Raw genomic sequence first — 20,748 nt, 5'->3', positions numbered from 1 at the left:
TTATTTTTTACATTTACAAATAAATACTTAAAATATTTATAAATTACACACATAAAAGGTTAAAAACTTCTTTATATTTTTATTTTAAACAGATTTATTTTTAAAAAATAAAAATGGAGAGAAAATTTGTTTTAATAAGTATACTGTTGCTTTTATCTAATTTAACAGAGAAGAAAATTACCTACAATATTCATATATATGGTTTTTGTTTTTTTTTGTTTTGTTTTTTATTAAAACAACTGTATTGTAGAAAATATTGTAATTAAAATTCATTATATATACTCACATAAAGGTTTTACCAATAAAAGGAATTACTAAGAAATTCTGTAGTAGATTTGTACAATGATGAAGCACTTTGCTTGAGTCCTGTAAGTAACGAAACCACTCCTTCTTTTTCACCTTCTGGCTCTTCGTCTTCTGGGAGATATTCTGGCATTTCTTCAACATTGTCAGTGTCTACAGTTTTAACCTTTAAAGAAAAAAAATAAATTTTCTATTTCTTATACAGACAAATTAAAATAGATATTAATAACTTATATATATATATATATATTACCAGCTTTACTAAAAATTCTTGATTGAATTTGTTTCTAGTAACTAGTCTTGCTTCCATATGCGGTATATTTTTATGAATTGCCTCAGCTATCTGTTTTGCAGTAACATAGCTCAATGTTCTCATGGTAACTCTTTGATGTTCTACATCGACAACAAGAGATACCAATCCTTCTACTCTGATCAGTGTTTCTTCTAATTCAGTTCTGGTTTCCTATCAAATATGAATTGTCTTTTTAAATTTATTTCTCATATATTATGTATATATAAATATATATTCTTTGACAATAGGCTCAAATTATTTCTACTTACAGGAAGTAATCCCTGAATGTGTAGAACAATTACATGGGTTTTCAACCTTTTTGGTTCAATTACTCTTCTACATCTACTACGTAAATTGTAAATAGGTGGTTTCATTCGTTCTATATCATCTTTAATATTTTGTGCTCGTTTTGCTAACTCAGAATCATCTAAAGTATATCTATTTACCACAGAATCTAAAGCTTCACGTACCCCAAATGTGGAGGTTATATGTGCATAATTTTCCAAATTTTGTACAAATATGTCTAATACATCTAAAGCTAAATGCACAACATTTGTTTCTGGTACTTCCAAAACATAAGCAATATATGACAAAACTGTTTTGTCCTGTAAAGAAATATGAGCTGATGCATTTTGTATTGATAAAAATGTACTTAATAGCGACCTTTAAGATTGTGTCATGATTCACCACATCATCAGCTAATTTTCTGTATGTTGTAAGAGTTGATTTTATTTCTTCAGGATCCAGAGTATCCTCCAAATCCATTTTTTGAAGTCACATGAATTGTTTACTTCTAGAGAGACAAGTGTACAGGTAAGACAATATTACCGATCGCTCAATAGGCGATTATTATTTCTTTTTGGTCAAGTCATTGGACACTAGATGGTGATGTGTGCTTCTTTTTTAGTTTCTACTTAGAGTTAGATGGAGTTAGACTCAAACTATTAAATCAACACACGTGACACAAACGCTAGGATTTGCTCCACATATAAGAAAGATTTGTATCATTTTATAGTCAGAAGACTATCCCCTGGCTACTCCGAAAAAATAATTTGCCCATTTACACTAAACGATGTTACCTACACAACAATCCAATGAAGCAATCTGCCACAGCCCATGAACTACTTCCACAGTAATAGCACCTATCGCATTTTATCTCTCTGCTGTAATATTTTTCTGGCACATTAAACTGTTGTTTGAATTAACTAAAGAAGAGTTTAGTGAGATTTAATCAGCGATATATACAGCATCTCTAGAGAGGTGCTGAAAAGTTTTTGTTTAAGCCTTCAGTAACAGTGTAGTGTCGGTCGTGTACGTGTACACAATACTTTAACTGTTGTAAGACCCTGCAACTTGCAAGTTGCAACGGCTGCAACTTGTAAACTGGCTAAAAGTGTCGCGAATGGCAGATTCAAGGATCGACTGTTTTGTTCTAATTCAGTTTGATATTTTACGGCTTTTGATTAGTTAGTTGGTGCTTAGGTAGAAGGAAAGTTTTTCCAGATGGCATTTCTTCATAAAATTTGTATAACGATGGTAAATGAAACAATGACATAGAATAAATGTAACCTCTTATATGGTGGTGTGCTCCAAATCGGTCACTTTTTCCGTTATCATGCTCTGACCTAAGGTAATTTATGAGATTATAAGCTGCATTGTGAACAAATATTTTTTTGTCTTAATACACATTGCTTTTACGAAAGATTCTTTAAAAAATATCAATATCTAATGAAATATTATATTTGTATTGAAAGATATATAAACTCCACTTAACAAATTTTAAAAAGATCTATAATACCAAATATAACAATTTAGCAGAAACTTCTTAATTATGAGTCACTGTTGACATTATCGATTAAATTATTTTTTTTAAATCTCTCTAAAAAATATATTACAGATGAAATTTTATGAAGTCGATAATAAAATAATTATAATTAGGACACAAATTTAAAGAATTTATTATTTAATTTGCAGTAACTATTATATATGTAAACGTAAAATCGACTACAGCTCTTTCTTCAAATATAGATATTGCATGCAGTTAAATGTAAATAAATTACACGAAAGGCCAGATTAACAGCTCTGATAGTATTGAGAGATGAACAGCTGATTTACGCGTTGAATGATCAGCGCGATAGACCGGCGCATGATGATACGAACTTGGATTTGAGTTCCGACTCTTAATATTTGACTGTAATTTAAAGGGTAACAATAGTAAATACATAGAATCAATAAAATAAAATTAATTAAAAATAACAATGTATATTACACGCTATACTACGTTTTTTTTATTATGTTTACATGATTTACAAACTTTCTGTATCGCGTTCTTATATGTATATGTCTTTTAGTTTCACCTATTGGACGTACCCTCCATAGATGGCGCTTGAGTAAATGCCTCACTTTTATTAAGAGAAGAGTGGACTGTGGAGAAGTTTCCGACTCCTTGTCGGAACGATGGAATACGTATTAATTAAAGATATAAGACCGGGCCAAAAGAATATAAATGTAGTTTTTATTGTTCTTGAAGTTGGCCCTCCCACGATTACCAAAGAAAACCGCGAAGTTCGAACGTTCAAAGTGGCAGACAGTACCGCGTGCATGAATGTTTCTATTTGGGATGAGCCTGGACAATTATTAGTGCCAGGAGATATCGTTAGACTGACTAAAGGTTATGCTTCTGTTTGGAGACAATGCTTAACCCTTTACTCTGGAAAAAATGGAGATATTCAAAAAATTGGTGAATTCTGCATGGTCATCAACGAACAGGTTAATATGAGCGAGCCCAATCCATCTTTGTCACAATCATCTATTATGAGCCAAAGTGGATCAGTTACATCTGGGAGTAACGTCAACAATAGTATAACGAACAATGGAAATGCAAATAATATAGCTGGATTACCAAGCAGTAGAACAACGGTAGAAATTCTTATTTGCAATACCTCTTCTTTGTAAAAAGATTGTTTTAATAATATGTAATATATTTATTTTCTATAGGCAGTGCAAAGTAATGCTACTACAGCTTTATCAGGAGCAGTAACAGCTGGTGGGAGCTCCGTTACGAAGAGCGGCAATGGTGGTAGTAGTGGCAGTGGTGGTGGTGTTACTGGTAGTGGTGGTAGTGGAACAGGAGGTGGAAATAGCAACTGCAGTAGTAATAGTGGTAATGGTAATGGTAACAATAGCAGTAATACTGTTGGTACAAGCAGCGGAGGTACTGCAGGAAACGTCGCCACTGCTGGAACCAATTGCGGGTCATCCGGTCTTCCTGGAGGCTCTGCAAGATTTCCCTCTACAGATTCTACCACTAAATCCAGTGGTGCCATAAATAAAAGCAGCTCTCGAGGACGCGGCAGTTACAGAAATGGTAGTCGTAGTGATCGTAGATAACATACGAGCAATAAGCTACTTTTTATTCACGCTTAAGTTAATTTTCTATCTAACACAAATTGTGGTAAAATCACCAGATTCTAAAAATACAATGGATCTTATTCAATTTAATTGTACATTGTATAGTAATGCATCTTTTATAATCAGAATAAATTATCTACAATTTTAAAAATAAAAATATTTTGTATACTATAGCATATTTATCGTAAGTGTATATGCGTTAAGCCGCACGCACGTCATGTATCTTGTTTAATAATACTATAATCTTTAATGAATGACAATACCTATATTAATTAAAAAATGTCATTGTAACCATTTTACGACAATATCTTTAATTTAACAAAGTAAAAATCGTCAAAAACTTATGTTTACACTTTGTTAAATTAAAGATATTGTCGTAAAATGGATACAATGACATTTTTTAATAAATATAAATTGTGTCATTTATTAAAGATTATAGTATAATTGAACAAGATACACGACGTGCATGCAGCTTAACGCACATACACTTATAGTAAATATGTGATGATAATATACAAAATATTTTTATCTTTAAAATTGTAGATCATTTATTCTGATTATAAAATATGCATTAATATACAATGTACAATTAAATTGAATAAAATCCATTGTATTTTTAGAATCTAGTGATTTAGCACAATTTGTGTTGGATAGAAAATTTTAAGATAATTATTTAACAGCCATATACAACTTATTTTATGACTAGATTACCATTTTTGGAATGAGTACAAAATATTATTTGCTAGAAAAATATTGTAATGTTTTGTACAGACTTTTCACTTTAAAAATAGTAAATTATGAACTTGTCAAAATTTTTAACAAATGTAATAGAAAACCTTATTTGCTAATCTAACATTTTAATTGTAAAGAGAAAAAAAGAACAAGAAAAGAAAGAAGATTCTGCAAACAATTTGCTCCTTTTCTTTATTAACATTCCTACAAGCATCTTGCTATATGAATCTCTTTGTTTCTATTAATCAATGACTGTTTATTTAAATAAGAACTTAATTATATAAGTTAGAAAAGAAATAGGGTATACAGAAATAAATCTAGCAAAAGAGATGCTATTTCTAAAACTGGTTCTTAATATATGAAGAGCTATAACAGTAAATAATGTTAAGACTCAAGAATTTAATTACATATATTAATTGCAATTACTTTTATCTTATCTTCATATGTGCAACTAGTAAAGACTAAATGGTGACTAACTAGTCTAGATCAAACTGAGATTTCTAGATGTTTTTATCATTACATCTGGTAATGGTTACAGAGATACAAAATTTTACTACAAGTTAGTATTTTTTACCTGGCTTTATAAGAACCAAGGAAGAACTAAGATATTTAAGAAACTTTGTAAAATTTTCGTTAATAACCAATTTTATATCTCTTAATAAAAATTAGTAAACAAATAAAAGTGCAATGATCATTAAATTAATTTAAAGTTTAAAAAAAAATTTAATGTTAAAAAAAAAGTTGGCTCAAGGCTGGTGTAATAGTCCAAGCAGGCAAATCTGCTGTACATTTATTAATAGTAAAAAATCTGGAAGCACAAATTTTGATTGGCAGTTTTTCAGGTTTTTGCTCATTACGATGCACCTGATACATACCAGTGTTCATTGTTACACCAATCTTTAGAGAACATAATTTGGCCAATGACAGCAGGGTAAAATAAAAAATTACCAACATATTATAAATATTGTTCAGTGATCAAAATATAATAAGAAAGTGTAAGGTTTTTAATAAAACTTATATTGTATCCACACTGTAAATATAATTTATTTAACCTCTATAATTACTTCATTTTTTGTAAACATACCTGTTATAAAAATGCTAAGTATTACATTCTCTGTTATATCGTATCTGACACCCCTTTCTTTTTTTTTACCTCTCCTGGAATTTATACAGCTAGATTGCAATGAGTATTTACACATGTGTCTTTAATTTTTAACTGCTGATAAAACAAACAGGTGTATAGGTACGTACACTGTAATACTGTTTATCATAATCACTTTTATATACACTTCTGTGTGTACACTAAGCGCTATGGTCCCGTACCAGAGCGTAAGAGAACCGCTGTTTCCTACAGCAAGCTGTAGAATACAGCGGTTCTCTTATGCTCGGAGCGGTAGTTTTTTATAACGCTTGGGTATAAACTATACTGTATGTAAACTCCAGTGATAAGGCCATATAGATAAATAAGCTCTTATCAGTTACTACTACAGGGATAGAATCGAACTGGATATCATTTCTTATCACAAAAAACCATTGATTCCATAGAGATATATCTTAATTTATTCATATCCTTATTCAGTTTATATTCATCTGCGACCTGTCCGTATCTGTATCCTTTTTGCAGCACACCCAAGTACCCACCGCAGTTAGTATACGTGATCACACCGCACACGGTATTCGAAGTTGGGCAACAAAAATACTGGATTAAATTTATAAGTTGTCAAATGTGGTCAAATGCATGATAGCTGACCATGGTTGACACTGTTGACAGTGACTGCAAAAAACAAGACTAGCTACACCGACACGTCCGACACTCCGACACTACCTTACTTACAACTGCCTTCAATGGACTGTATACTATGGAATACTGTGGATGTGGATTTGTGAAATAAAAAATATCGTTTTCTTTGTGATACAGTGTAGTATATAAATTTGTGCATTATAAAATATACAGAGTGAATTTAGCTGAATTGTATCTGAAAATTAATTTCCCCTACAGCGTAACCAAAAACTACCTGATCGATGATAATAAAGTGATAACAATATGCTACACACGAACACTAATAGGTTATGCTTTGTATATTCATAATATAAGGAGGGAAATTTAGATGAAATCCTAAGGTAGAATCATATACAATTACTTACACACGTGCTCTCCCATATGGCCATCTACCTATGATATTTTAATGCAGCAAGTTATAAACTTTTTTATTTTTGGAAGATTTATAGACTAGAACACAAATGACACTTCCTAATTAATGACAGATGGAGAAATATCACACTGAAACGCTTTTTCTTAATTAATTAATTCAGATCAATGATACTTTAATTTGAATTATATTATTCTCAGGTATGAAAGCATTGAAAACTCATTCAAGTAAAAAAAATGTATATATTAAAAATTAATTGATTTCTTTACAGATTTTACCATGTCAAGATCTAATATAAAATATGAAATTGCAAAAGACAATATTGATTCATCGGATTATTATTTACAACAGCAAGACCTAAATAATCCTCCAAAAAAAGAGTTAAAATTTTATGCAAAGGCTTTACAAATTATAATATTATTATTTGTTTATTTTGTATTATCAGTAGGACTTACATTTTATCAGAAATGGTTATACAAAACATATGTAAGAAAAGATAAATCAAAGTAGCATTATAAATTAATACTTGTTTCTGTTTTTCTTAATTCTTTTTTTTTTTGTAGGATTTTAATTTCCCTTTAGCAGTAGTAACTTGTCATTTGTGTATAAAATTTGTATTGTCAGCTTTGATAAGAGGAATTAGAAGATGTTACAAAGGGCAGCAACAAATAAAAGTTCCATGGCAAAGTTTAGTTTGGTTTGTTGTTCCTCCAGGTATAGCAAGTGGTATTGATATTAGTTTATCAAATTGGGCTATTTCACTTATAACTATATCTTTGTGAGTGCAAAAAATAGATATAAGTAGTTAAGTTGATATAAAATTTGTTAATTTTATATTGTGCAATACACTAATTTTTTGTTTTTTTTTGTAGGTACACAATGACAAAATCCACTACAATTATATTTATTCTTATCTTTTCTCTTATATTTAAATTAGAGAAAAAAGTAAATATTTATATAGAATGCAGTAAACATGGATTTTTTTGAAGCAGCTCATTTTTATTAATATCATTTATTTTTCAGTCTTTGTCTTTAGTAGGCATTGTAGTAATGATTTCAGGAGGTTTACTAATGTTCACATATAAATCAACACAGTTTGACACACTTGGATTTATATTATGCCTCTTAGCTTCATTCTCCAGTGGGCTTCGTTGGACAATGGCCCAAATTGTAATGCAAAAGTCCAAGATTGGTTTAAACAATCCTATTGACATGATATACCATATGCAGTTATGGATGTTACTACCAGTACTTCCAATAACTATGTGGTTTGAAGGTACTACTGATCTTGTCAAATTTAAATACTTCTAAGGCTGTTGAAAGAATCTTTTGTTAATTTTTAGGATCTCAATTACATCAGATCTTTACACAAGTCGATTGGAGTAATAGTATTGAAAGATTTATGTCTACTGCGGCGCTTATAATTGCTGGTGCTATTTTAGCATTCCACATGGAAGTTATGGAGTTTTTGGTTGTTACTCATACATCTAGTCTAACACTTTCTATCAGTGGTATACTCAAGGTGATTGCTTACTTAACATAAATTGTCAAACTACATTTAACTTTTTTTTCAGTATATAATTTTTTTTTTTTTTAGGAAATATGTACATTGATACTAGCTTATGAATGGAAGGGGGATCAGATGAGTACATTAAATTTTATAGGTTTATTATTATGTCTTGGTGGTATAGTACTTCATGTTATTAAAAAAATCTTAATTAGTAAAAGTAAGGAGACAAATCACTTAGAAATGAAATTAAATTCATTTGTAGCAGATAGTTTGAAAAACGATGATGCGATTGATACAAACGTACCGTTATTAATACAGAAATCAACTTCCTTAACCAATTTATTAAACGCTAGTTTTAGTTCAGATGAAGAGGATGAAAATAAAATTGAAAATTCATCACAAATATTAACTGATATTTTACAACGAAGAGAACAAAATTGATAAATAATATGCAAATATCATTTTTTTCCAATTTGATTATTATTAAAAAAGTAACCATCTTAAAAATGTTTTTATTTCACTCATAAATTAAATCAAAAAATTGTATAAATATGATTAGCTCTTAATTATTTTATAATTAATTCTTTTGTTATTTTTTATCCGTATTATCATTATTTGGAAATATTAAAAATATTAGATTAGTAAGATTTTCTGAATGCTTGACCCAACAAACATTTGCATTCAAACTTGAATTTTTTAAAATTGTCAAAAGATAAATATTTTAAATATATAATTTTCATAATGTGAACGTAATCGGAAATAATAAATATAAACAATGTCTAAATTGTTTTTATTAGTGTATCATTATTATTACCAGTGATGCTTATTATATGTTACTAGTAGCAGCTAATCTATTATATACAGTTTACTTCTGTAAAGTAATATCAGAAAAGTTAGCATGCACAGACTGATAAATTTTATAAGTATTATTTAAATCTTTTATTTAAAATGTAATTGCTATTCTTTAACTTCTCATATTGAGAACATTGTGATGTGCAACTTTATAAAGTTGAAATCAATTTTAATAAATGTGAAAAAAAATATTATTGTTTCGCATTATTAATATATTTATTTAGCCTATATAAATACAATACAGATACTTTACAATACATATACTAAAGAATGTGACAGCATATTTAAGAAAAATAGTAACAGTCAGTTAATAAGGAATTGAATGAGCTAGATTATAATTTTCTTTAAAAAAAATGTGCTACTTAAAAAAGTAAAAGATATTTTATAAAGTTATTTATTATTATAATTTATATCATCAACATTATAATATTACAATTGAATAGAAAAAACTAATACCTCCTTTGGTACTATTTTTTGTCGAGCCTGTTTACTATTACTACTAAAATTGAATATACAGTAAGCTGTTCATAGCAAATGCTCGGGCCAAGAAAAATTCCAACATATGTAGATATGAAATATATATAATACTAAAAAAGCTAATTTACTGAAGTTATAGTTACATTTCTGTTTATCTATCAAGTGACAGAGTTATAAAATTATTATATTTGCTTGCATGCAATATATTTTAAGGTAATAGTCTGTAGGATACGTACAATACTAGTCAGACATACTTTAAATAAGAAATAAACAAAATCCTGTTTTCTAATAGTATAAATAATGTTGAAATATTAAGTAATAATTTAAATACGTGATAAAATAAAAGATTTAACTTTTATATTTGCATTGGATGCTATTCCCTTCCTAAATTTATTCATATTTTTCTTAGAACTTAGTTATTTATATCATTGAATTAATCACCTTTTTATTTTAAGAAATAGATATGTAAATACGTTTACCATTAATTAAAAAAAATCAAAACGGTAAATATGTAGACTATATTTCAATGATTAAATTGACTCCCCTCCCCTTCAAAAATTTGAAACGAAAGAAAAATAAACGTTTCATACATAAATAGAGAAGTACAAAAAAAGTAAGAATAAATTTAAGTAATAGAAAAGCATCCAAAACAAATATATAAGTTGATTTTTTATTTTACATTGAATTTCAACTATTATTATATATTTCAGTATTATTTATTTAATTATACAAAAATTAGGATTTTAATTATTTCCAATTAAAAATATATCTGACTAGTATGTACGGTATGTATCTTACGAGACCTACCTTTGACTTTGTTACAATGAAGAGCTAACTCAAACAAATATGATTAATTTAACCAGTAGGACAATTCTGTAACACTTACCCACAAACATCGGTACGTGTAATGATATAAATGTATACAATACATATATATATATATATTGTTTTCAGTCTTTACCGATACCGAAAAGTTTCGTTAAAGTTACAGAATACGGAGTCAGAGCTGACTACGGGTTAAAGTAATATAGTTTACGTAACAGGAACTATAGAGAACTAAGCCACTTTAACCCATGATTAGCTTAACCAGGCTTGGTCCGGTTGGCCCTAAGTTTAAAAGAATTACAAAATAAAGAAAAATTTGAATACAAAAGTGTATATATACATATATAGTATATATAGTATAATCTATAGTAATCTTATCTATACATATATGCAAAATTATAGACGGCAACAAGTAAAAAGTTAAATTATATAAACGTCAATAAATAAGGACTAAACACATTACGATAATTAATAATAAACTTTACGCTTTTTTCAATAAATAAAATACTAACACGTACATGATTTTCTTTATTTCATAATTTTAGTTTACTTTTTTTTAGATTTAGCTTCAATTCTATCCTTCAGTTTTTTTATTAAATCATCCAGCTCATCCTGTGCAACAATTTTATCATGTAAATATATGATGTGCTTGATAAAATATCTATTTTTTGTTTAAAATAACAAAACTTGTACTTACCTCACTGTAAGTGAACATTAATGTACAATGTTTCAAAATTTGTTTCTTTTTTGTAAGTATTTGCGCTGCATGCTCTAAACAGTAGACCGTTTCTTCCTGTGTATTACTCATTAGTGAAACAAATAAATTAGCCCTGCAAGTTTCACATTCAAAATCTCCCTCTTCTTCTTGAACCTGTTTTCCTTTTTTCCGTTTATTACTATCAGGTAGAGGAAGTCTCTTTTTGTTTGATAAACCTAAGATAAATAATTTTTTACGATATTCAATTTCCTTATCTCGAATCTTTGTTACCATCGGTAAAATCTAAAAAAATAAGTATATGTATATTAAAGACATATATCAAACATTTAAATGTATATGTAGCAAGTAATTCATATAATACATACTTGCTTCAACACATCTATGTGAGATCTTGAATCATTTATTAAATTAAATAAAAGTTTTTCAAAAGAAAAAATAGATGGCTCGCAGCTATCTTGTATATCCTATATTTAAACAAATTTTATAATAATTTAAATTCTATGATCAATATAATAGCATAATATATTACGTTATTATTTGCTACGTACTCTAAATACTTGTTCAGCGGTTTCCAGCCACGATGATTGTGCAAAATACACACTTTCAGAAACGACATAACCAGTACATATGCTAGATGTAAAAGCTTTTGGAAAAACTACTATAAACTGACCCGGCTCTTGTACTGTTTGACATAATGGCACTCCATTATTGACTAATAACTCTGGAGGAACCATTGCCGTATCCGAAGGGAGCCATATTGTTTTGCTTTTGCAATATCGTGGTACCATTTTTGATAAAGCTTTCCGAAAACTGTTATTATGCTCATCAGGTATTCCGTACCAAATTTTTTTAGCACCAGTATGCAAATACTCGATCCACGGTAAACCGTGAGGATCTCGGTACCAACAACAAGCACTAAATAACATTCCCACATGTAATGTTGGCACTGTTACACCTGTAATATATACTCAACATAAACTCTGATAAGATATAAGATAGACACATCCACTCAAGTATTGTATGTCCTTTTTTGCTAAAAGTTATTTCAAGCCTAACTGTTTTTACATAAAGAGTGCATATTTTAATTTTGACTTTCTAATATCTTGAAAAGTAAAAGTATTTAAAAAAAGGTTCGTGCTCTGAAACGACCATAAAATGGAATCTTCGTTTGTCCTTAAGGGTTAAAATATTCTATTAATGTCATGTATGTTATTTTTAAATATAAATATATAATCTTCTTACCCATTAAAGGCCCCAGTGCCCTTAATACCGATCCTGCATTATTTGTAAATACTTTTAGATTCCACGGATGTCTAGCGAAAGGACTATTCTTTGCAACAGAAAAACCAAAACCACGACCACTCGAATCAATACTCGCAGCGTGCACACAAACATGTCGTTTTCTTTCTGCTACATGTTTCCAAAATGCTATTTCCACTTCACTAGCAGATGCACCTTCTGTTTCATTTCCAGATTTGCTGTTGGCTTCTCCAAACCACATACGCTGAGTATTCCTTGCGATTCGATAAAAAGCGTTTAATGGCATGTTTCTACCCTGATGGATAACGTGAATTTAAAATGATGATTAGTTTAATTTTAAAAACTGAAATTCAATTATATTTTTTTGAATTCCATTCTCACCTTTACAATACACTCTTCTATCTCGTCAGAGCTATCTTCTTCTTCATCTTCTTCGGAAGATGATGAATCTTGCCGCTCTAAGATTTTATTCTCTCTTTTAATCCAATCCTTTTCAACTTCATCAAAAAGCTTTTCTCGTTCCTCTATTTAAGAGTTAATTACATTTACATTATATTTAAGTAAACATTAGAGTATTTTGAAAACATTAAAACAAATATAAGTATAATACAAAATCTATAATATTAAAAACTTTAGAACTTAAATTAACGGAAGAGTGATATAAAATTTAACTTTGCAAAATGTATACTAGGTTACATGATTTTTGTAAATTTTGTTAATGGAGCTCCCTATTTTTTTGTGCATTTTCAGTTTTTCTGAATTAAATTTTTTTTTAAATCCTGGTCTTCATCATTCTATCCTACTTTATTTGAAAAAGTTAAAATTGCTCATAGTTGCACTGCTTAAAATTTGATTTAATGTTTCTCACTTGATTGATAATTTATGATATACTTTTTCATTAAAATTAAAATTTTATTCCGTATTTAATATTAAAAAATAGGCAACGCTTAAGCTATTTTCTCTTTTAAATTATGTCCTAAAAACTTGATCGCTTTCCGAAATATTTTAACATTTGCAAATAGCTCAATCAACTCAATGCTTGAATTATTTTTTAATTATATTATATTGTTAAGTACCTGGTGATAATGTATCATATGGCAATAAGTATTTACAATAGATATCATCCAATTTCGTTACACGATCCTGTGCAGATTTTGGAATTTTCATACCATCCGCCACCTTTTGCCATTTTTTTTTTTCAATAACTTCCTTCAAACCTCCTAAGCTTTGGACAGTTTGATACAGATGTGGTAGATCCACTTCCATGCCACCGATCTAAAATAATGTAAATAAATTATTCTCTAATTATTTTAAAGTATAAAAAAATTATATTTAATGTATATTATTTGTAAGGAATGCTGTGTGCATATGTGTAGTACCCATGGTGGATGAGTTAAAGTAATGCTTTGGGTTGCAAGATATTTTTTTATAGCCATCATTTCTTTAACATTAGGTCCCCATCTGTGGAGCATACGATGTACATACTGATTATACGCTGTAAAACGCATATCATCGGATACTTTGCATTCAGGCTAGAGAAGAATAATAAAATTCATTATGTAATACAATAAGCTTTTATATTTAAAAAGTAAAATATAAAAAGTACTATTTAGAGAAACTTGCCTTGAAATTTGGAGGTGGTACAACACGACATATACCGAATTTTTCAGCAATTGGCCGTATTTTCTCAATATATTCTAATGGATCTTGAAAATCTTTTTCAGTCGGATGAAACGTGGGGGCTTCTACCAACCGTGCTTCATCAGTTTTTGCTTTAACGCTGGGAAATATTGTATTATTAGTATGTAAATGCTGTTCAGAAAACTTTGGTTTTGATTTAATTTGTGCCCTGTAATTGTTACATTTATAATATTAATGCTCTACAGAATAAATATTAATTAATAAAAGGCTGCTCACCTTTTTCCACCTTTACCCACTTCTACCAAACTTTTTCTTTCTCGTGAATTTTTTGGTGATTTAACTATTTTATCTAAACCTTTGTCATTCGAAGAAGATACTGTAGCAATAGACGCAATATTGGTCGAATAAGCGTTATCTAATGTGTTAACTGAAGGTGTATTAGAAAGAATAGCACCAGTGCTTGTATTAGTCTCGACCTGCGGAGTGGTCGAGGATGTTGATGGCTGTGGATTTTCAAGTGTTGCTGAAAGAATAGCTGGCGGTATTCTAGTAGTAGGTTGCACAGTTCCAACAGGAGGAATACGAGCTACGGTTATAGGTGGTTTTGTTACTAATTTTGCACGTAGAAGTACTCTTTGATTTGGTCCTTCTGTTCCCAGTTTCACTGCTACTCCCTGTATCACTTGTTGACCTTGAATCAAATTCGATCCACCTCTGCCTATAGCTTGGAGCGGTATATAAAATAGCTGATCCTCATTGTCATCGTCATTCGAATGATTGTGTTCTGTTTGAGTAGAAATCTCAGTAGATTTTTGTTGACAATCATTATCAATCTCCGTCAGCTGAGGTTCTTGAAGCTGATCATCAAGATTTACTTGCACAGCGATTGAAGCGCTGCAGTTTACATTGCTCCACGTCGTTGTAAGTTTGTCAAGAGGAAGTACCTGCATATTTGCTAAGCCGGCAAAACTCTTTGGTAATTCAAAAGTATTTGTATTTTTTAAAGTAACTGTTTCAATTTCCTTTTCATTTGGTTCATCCTTGGATGCTGCTGATTTGCCAATGATTTCCTGTGCCCCAGTTGCAAGATACACCCCCTTTTCTGTCTTCTCTGTTGCTATTCCAGACAAATCATATGTTTCATTAGCTTTCTCAGGTGATATCGATTTACTAGATTTAGAGTCTCGATTTTTCCTCCGAAATGGTGTATTTACAGGTGTTTCAGTCTCACTCTCAAAAGCATATACACTTCTCTCATTTTCTGGTGAAAATGCATTGGCTGAGGGCATAGAAGTCCTACGCTCTTTAACTTTTGGTTGAAATGGTTTTCGTGGCTGGAATATTGCTTTTTTCTCAGATGATTTTTTATCTGATCCATCCAAAGAATTAATATCAGATTTTGAATTTGATGTTTCACTATCACCAATAGGAGAAACCTCTTCTACTTTGGCTGTAAGCTTTTCATTTGACATAACAACTTCTTTTATAGAATCATCATTATTTAAAATTTTATTTTCTATTACAGGGTCTGCTTGACTTTGTGGCCTATCTGCCTCAGTAGGTAAAGAGTAGCTTGACACTCCTATAGCATTATTTTTGTTTAATACATTCGTACGACCTTTTACCATGATTTTTTCAGCTAATTTTGATAATGTTACATTAACTGGTCTTACTAGCTGATGGATTTTTGTTGATATTGATAAATGCGAGATGTCTGCTTTAATTTTTTCAGTTGTCGTAACACTATCGTATCTAAAACCACTTACATTTTCTTCCATCTCCAATTTGCTTTCTTCTTTAGCCAAAGAGCTTTCATTTAACCATTTCTCAATTTGCTCAGTGGACATATTTACACGTTCTTTTCTTGCAACATGTAATGTAGACAAGTCAACATCTTTTACATTTTCATTTGAAGTAGCAGGAGGATTATCGTGATTGTACTTCTTTTCTGTCTTCAATGTAGGATTTGATGATGATTGCATTAAGGGTTTGCTAGGCTTAATAAAATTGTGATTAACAATTAATGGCATTGTAGGTGTATTTACTGTAGTTTGATTTACAAAAACAGTATCAAGTAGTTCATCTTTTATAACTTGTTTTGTGTTATCATTTATTTTGTCTGGAGTAGTGTCTTCTTCTACAGTGGAAACATCAATGTTATTATCAAGCTGTTTCTGCAATGTGGTAAAAGCACTCAGAACTGGCTTATTTGTAAATCCCCGGAATGATTCTTCATCATCAGACACTTTAAATAATTCTTGTTTTACATGTTGCACTTTATTTGTCAAACATGTATCAGCAACAGTGAACTTTGACTTTTCTACTATATTTGCGTCAATATATTCTTGTTTCTTTTTTATTTTATTAAGAAGCATTCCTAATGTTTCTTCATCAGACTCTGTACCTCTTTTCTCCTTTGTCTTACCAACTTTGGATCTTTTACAAACCACAGATTTTTCTGATGTTGGCTTAATTGAGATTGACGTTTGATTTCGCTTACGTTTAATTAGTAAATTATCTCTATTAGTTTTTATGGTATTTTGCTGATTCTTTTGATGAGATTTTAATCTTGTAATAGCCATATTACTTTGAAAAACTTCTGTATTTTTTACAACACTATTTTTAGATGATGATCTGAGACTACGACTTACAGGCTTCACCATTGTACTGGAACTCCTTCTTGTAATTGGTCTTGTATTGTTTATTTCAACAGAGCTAGAAGACTCCTCATCACTTTCTACATCACAATATCTTTGTATTTTTAAATTTTTCTTGATTTTTAGTACATTTTTACCTGATTTAAGCTTTTCTTTATCCTTAACCAGTGACTCTGATTTTTTCTTGTTTCTATTTGGTATTTTAGACATACTTAGTTTCAGTTTAGATTTTATCTCACTTTCAGTTTGTGCCATTCTTCGAGCATTTGGCAACTCAGGAAAACTGTCAACGGATAGATTGTCATCATTCTCTATATCAGGACTAACCAACTTTCTACCTAAAATCTCCATATAAACTGCAGCTGCTTCTTTTGTTTTTCTAGATGGTCGTTGACAAAGATTTGGCGGTACAAGTGCTTCACTATGTGAACGTGTTATTCGTCTCATTTCTGATTTACTCCTAGTACATATTTTCTTACGTATAGTTTTATGTACAATCTTTTTAACTAATGAAATAGATTTTTCATTCTGTGATTTTTCTAGTGATGCATAACTTTCTTCCGAACAGAATGATAAAGTAGAAGCTGTTTCAGAATCTGAAGAATCTTTATTTTTTTGCTTTGAAGGAATAATCTTTTTTGACTTACTAACTACTGGCTTAGATTTGATCAGAGATTTACTTAGTTTCTCTGTAGTTACGTTACTTCGTAAACTATGTTTTCTCATATCTATCCTTGGTAGAAATTTCCTTGGTGCCAACTTTATTCCACTTTTTAGTAATGCATGTTCAGTAGATGATCTTGTTCTCATAACACATGTTGTTTTAAATTTATTCTTAATTCTTTGCTTAGCTAACCTTTGTTCCTGATATTTTTTTTTCAAAGCTTGAACAGTGGATGTAGTAGCTATAAATTTTGTTATACTTTTCTGCATGCCACCAGAAACTTTTTTCTTGTCTGGTATAACTGGTTTAATCTTTTTAAATGTTTTCTGCGAAATATCCTGTTTCTTTCCATCTGATTTTATATTGTGTACTAATAATGGTGAAGTTGATGAAGAAGGTATACTATCTATCTGTTTGCAATAAGACTTATTGTTTTTTTCCTTCTTAGGGCTTTGATTGAAAAAATTTATTTCTGACGGTAACACTGATGTGCCTAAAAATATAAAAAATTTGTATAAAATAATAATTAAAATATTAAAGAGTTTAACAATAGTATCTTAATTGGTCGAACCTCTGAAACACAGGAAGGTAAGAAAATCATTTGTATTGGGACGCTTGTTAGTAATTAATTCTGTAATTATAGATGGTTTAACTTTTTCCTTATCTTTAACAGTTGTCTGTGAAGGATTAAAGACCATAGATACACCTTGTGCAAATTTTCTTTGAGCATGAACTTTTGTCCTAAAATACAAGAATTAAATTTTATAAGTACAATTACTAAAACTATATATTAAGACCTGTTAATTTTAGAATAAATTATTTGTGTGTGTGTATAAATAAAATTTATTTTAATTACTTTTTTGATGACACTGATAATGGATCCATAAGATCAACAAGGTCTCCTTCCTTTCGCTTTCTTTTATCATGACGATTCAATACCATTCTGCTTCTTTTTTGTCTTATAACGTCTTAGTATGCTTTTTAAATTCTGGCTATATGAAATTAGAAGTAAAATATTTTTCTTAATTAAATTAAAAATTAACTGCCTATGTGTGAAAAATTAAATGAATTCAATAGTTATATTTCAATCATAAAAATGTTTTATGAATTTAAAAAAATATATATATTTTTATATTTCCATTTATTTAACAACAGTCTTAATGCATCTTCTTATTACTCGAAATGTGATTTATATTGATTGAACAATTATGAAAAATTTTATAAACTGCTTATGTTCAAGTAAATATATCATGGTCAAATATTCATAAAAAAAATAATACTCTTGGCTTTTTTTAAATAAACTGTCATTGAAATACTGCCATGCCTCTTCATTTGTTATATATATTATTCAACAGTGATAACATATAGACTGTAATAATATTAAGCCCCATTTGTTGGTTTAACCATTTGGTAAACCTTTTAATATATTTAACTGATTGACAAAAAGGACAGACTATACACCTATATTGGTAAAATTTATTTGCTGATTAAAACTTAGTAATTACAGCAAATTTTATTACACAATTTGCAGCCTTACCAAACAATAAAATTTAATAAAAAATTGAAACATTCTATAATGATTTATTCATGTTATACTGTTGTGTTAGTGAAACATATTAGAATAAAAAAAGTTATACTTGTTTCACTTCAAATTATTACACTAGTTCAACTGCAAGCATCCAATAATATAAAAAAAACTCTAAACATTAAAACAACATTGATATGCATTGATAAGATGCTTATAAACTTAATTTGGATTGGGTATCAAATATTAATTATCAAATGCAAATCGAAAATATTATTACTGAGTCTTTTAGAATATTATGGAGCGCTGTAACTATTATGCACTATTATAATAATACAAATAAGTACACAAATACATATCTAATAAATCAAAGGAAACGTTGTTGTTATCTCTAAAACAAATGATTGAACAAAACAGCCGAGAGATTCCAAGATTAGTACGCTAGAGTCTAGACTACATGCCAAGGAGCGTGTTTAATAGTTCGACGTCGTTCGTAGCTTAACATTTTTATAAGGATAGAGTGGATACTGAATAGTGCCTTTATCAACTGAGAATTATCATAGCTCTATAGCTAATATATAGAGAAATGCATTTCTTTTTAAGTCTATACACTGTACCTACAGTTTTCTATTTATTTTTGTTTTACCGAAAATTTTAAGCAAACGATAAATTTGTTGTTTGTCTGTTTAGAGTTTATGATCTTCACCGTACATATACAGTATTAAGGGATAAGAATAGTACTAACTTACTGTAAGGTCTGTAAGTAGTACTGTAGAGTGCTGTAGAGTGGAAATGTAATACAATCTAACTGCACTTTTATTTTGCTTTGCTTTGCTCAACTCAAGAGCGTGTAGCAGCCTAGCAGAACACAGGATGGCAGACTACATATAGCCTGTCCCTGTACCTGTACACTGTATCTTACTGTCAACTCAAGTTAGGATCAAATGAAACAAACATTACGAAATGAAAACTCTCGTCCTTATCCCATGACTGAATAGTACTACAAAGATATGCAATGCAATACTCTTTATTGATCGACAATTGAAAATGGCTCCCTCTGTATATACCAGAGATGAAATGGGAGATTACTCATTCATATGGGGTCCCGCAGGGTCCCGACTCCCGAGTCCCGACACTCCCGACGGTCCCGTCCCACGGCAATCCCTGCCGGTAGGCAGCGCTGATAATAACAGCAATCGTTTGTCCGGCCCAACTCGGCCCAAGGGCCCAAGTGTGGCCCCCAACTGAACCATACCCTCTGTAACTTTAACGAAAATTTTCGGTGTCGGTAGTTGGTACTGATCGAAAATGATATACTGTAGATAACATTTATCATTATACGTGTCACGTACCGATATTTATCGTTAACGGGATCCCTCACGCGTGCTTTACCGACAGTACAAGTTAATAAACAATTAGTTTAATAAAATTCAAATGCGAATCAAATTGAACAATCCGGCGTTTGTAAGACAGTGTGCCAGTCCTAACGAGTCAAACGAACTTAAAAACACTCAAATTAGTTGAAAAATAACGCTGTACCATTGTGCTGCATTCTTGAAGAGAGGTTACTTTTGGTTATTTCCACTTCAAGAACGCGGGACAGTGGTACAGCGTAATTCTTCATCCGATTTGAGTTTTTTTAAGCTCGACTGACTCGTTAGAATTGGTACCTTGTCATAAAGAAGCCCGTTTTTGCAATTTGCTTCGCATTTTACTTTTATTAAACGAATT

The 20,748-nt window shown here is 30.0% G+C and overlaps 4 protein-coding genes across 12 annotated transcripts; 2 read left to right on the top strand and 2 right to left on the bottom strand.

Moving 5' to 3' along the window:
- Positions 1–125: 125 nt before the first annotated feature.
- On the bottom strand, positions 126–1,398 carry LOC136779116 (armadillo repeat-containing protein 1-like). The gene is made up of 4 exons (XM_066736477.1): positions 1,259–1,398; positions 865–1,200; positions 557–766; positions 126–469 (listed from the first exon to the last, which is right to left on the bottom strand). The coding sequence occupies exons 1-4, from the start codon at positions 1,358–1,360 to the stop codon at positions 296–298; spliced, it is 822 nt and encodes a 273-aa protein (XP_066592574.1). The 5' UTR covers positions 1,361–1,398; the 3' UTR covers positions 126–295.
- A 621-nt stretch (positions 1,399–2,019) lies between these two features.
- Positions 2,020–4,260, top strand: LOC136779115 (SOSS complex subunit B homolog). 4 transcript variants are annotated; one of them, XM_066736472.1, is made up of 4 exons: positions 2,085–2,225; positions 2,624–2,800; positions 2,947–3,514; positions 3,593–4,260. In XM_066736472.1, the coding sequence occupies exons 3-4, from the start codon at positions 3,053–3,055 to the stop codon at positions 3,983–3,985; spliced, it is 855 nt and encodes a 284-aa protein (XP_066592569.1). In that variant the 5' UTR covers positions 2,085–2,225; positions 2,624–2,800; positions 2,947–3,052; the 3' UTR covers positions 3,986–4,260. The 4 variants fall into 4 exon arrangements, with proteins under 4 accessions (XP_066592572.1, XP_066592569.1, XP_066592570.1 ...); XM_066736474.1 differs by having other exon boundaries at positions 2,138–2,225; positions 2,570–2,800; XM_066736475.1 differs by lacking the exon at positions 2,624–2,800 and having other exon boundaries at positions 2,020–2,131.
- Positions 4,261–6,138: 1,878 nt separating this feature from the next.
- LOC136779112 (solute carrier family 35 member C2) lies at positions 6,139–9,492 on the top strand. Of its 3 annotated transcripts, none has more exons than XM_066736469.1 (8): positions 6,139–6,347; positions 7,052–7,088; positions 7,160–7,374; positions 7,452–7,666; positions 7,761–7,833; positions 7,912–8,164; positions 8,232–8,410; positions 8,486–9,492. In XM_066736469.1, the coding sequence occupies exons 3-8, from the start codon at positions 7,168–7,170 to the stop codon at positions 8,837–8,839; spliced, it is 1,281 nt and encodes a 426-aa protein (XP_066592566.1). In that variant the 5' UTR covers positions 6,139–6,347; positions 7,052–7,088; positions 7,160–7,167; the 3' UTR covers positions 8,840–9,492. The 3 variants fall into 3 exon arrangements, with proteins under 3 accessions (XP_066592566.1, XP_066592564.1, XP_066592565.1); XM_066736467.1 differs by having other exon boundaries at positions 6,139–6,655; positions 6,738–7,088; XM_066736468.1 differs by having other exon boundaries at positions 6,139–6,859; positions 6,960–7,088.
- Positions 9,493–9,628: 136 nt separating this feature from the next.
- Positions 9,629–20,625, bottom strand: Jarid2 (Jumonji, AT rich interactive domain 2). Of its 4 annotated transcripts, XM_066736461.1 has the most exons (15): positions 20,370–20,625; positions 19,767–20,281; positions 18,349–18,484; positions 18,064–18,233; positions 14,448–17,985; positions 14,154–14,379; positions 13,910–14,062; positions 13,607–13,805; positions 12,912–13,054; positions 12,513–12,825; positions 11,819–12,225; positions 11,636–11,734; positions 11,250–11,552; positions 11,071–11,164; positions 9,629–10,834 (listed from the first exon to the last, which is right to left on the bottom strand). In XM_066736461.1, the coding sequence occupies exons 3-14, from the start codon at positions 18,432–18,434 to the stop codon at positions 11,099–11,101; spliced, it is 5,703 nt and encodes a 1,900-aa protein (XP_066592558.1). In that variant the 5' UTR covers positions 18,435–18,484; positions 19,767–20,281; positions 20,370–20,625; the 3' UTR covers positions 9,629–10,834; positions 11,071–11,098. The 4 variants fall into 4 exon arrangements, with proteins under 4 accessions (XP_066592558.1, XP_066592556.1, XP_066592555.1 ...); XM_066736459.1 differs by having other exon boundaries at positions 9,629–11,164; positions 19,763–20,281; XM_066736458.1 differs by having other exon boundaries at positions 9,629–11,164.
- Between the last annotated feature and the right edge of the window lie 123 nt (positions 20,626–20,748).

Source organism: Prorops nasuta, unplaced genomic scaffold (genome assembly GCF_024137725.1).
Source record: "Prorops nasuta isolate Cenicafe-Biocafe unplaced genomic scaffold, Cenicafe_Pnas_1.2 PNAS00015, whole genome shotgun sequence".
Taxonomy (NCBI): domain Eukaryota; kingdom Metazoa; phylum Arthropoda; class Insecta; order Hymenoptera; family Bethylidae; genus Prorops; species Prorops nasuta.
The sequence above is the reverse complement of the archived record's forward strand: the minus strand, read 5'-3'. Positions and strand labels throughout refer to the sequence as shown.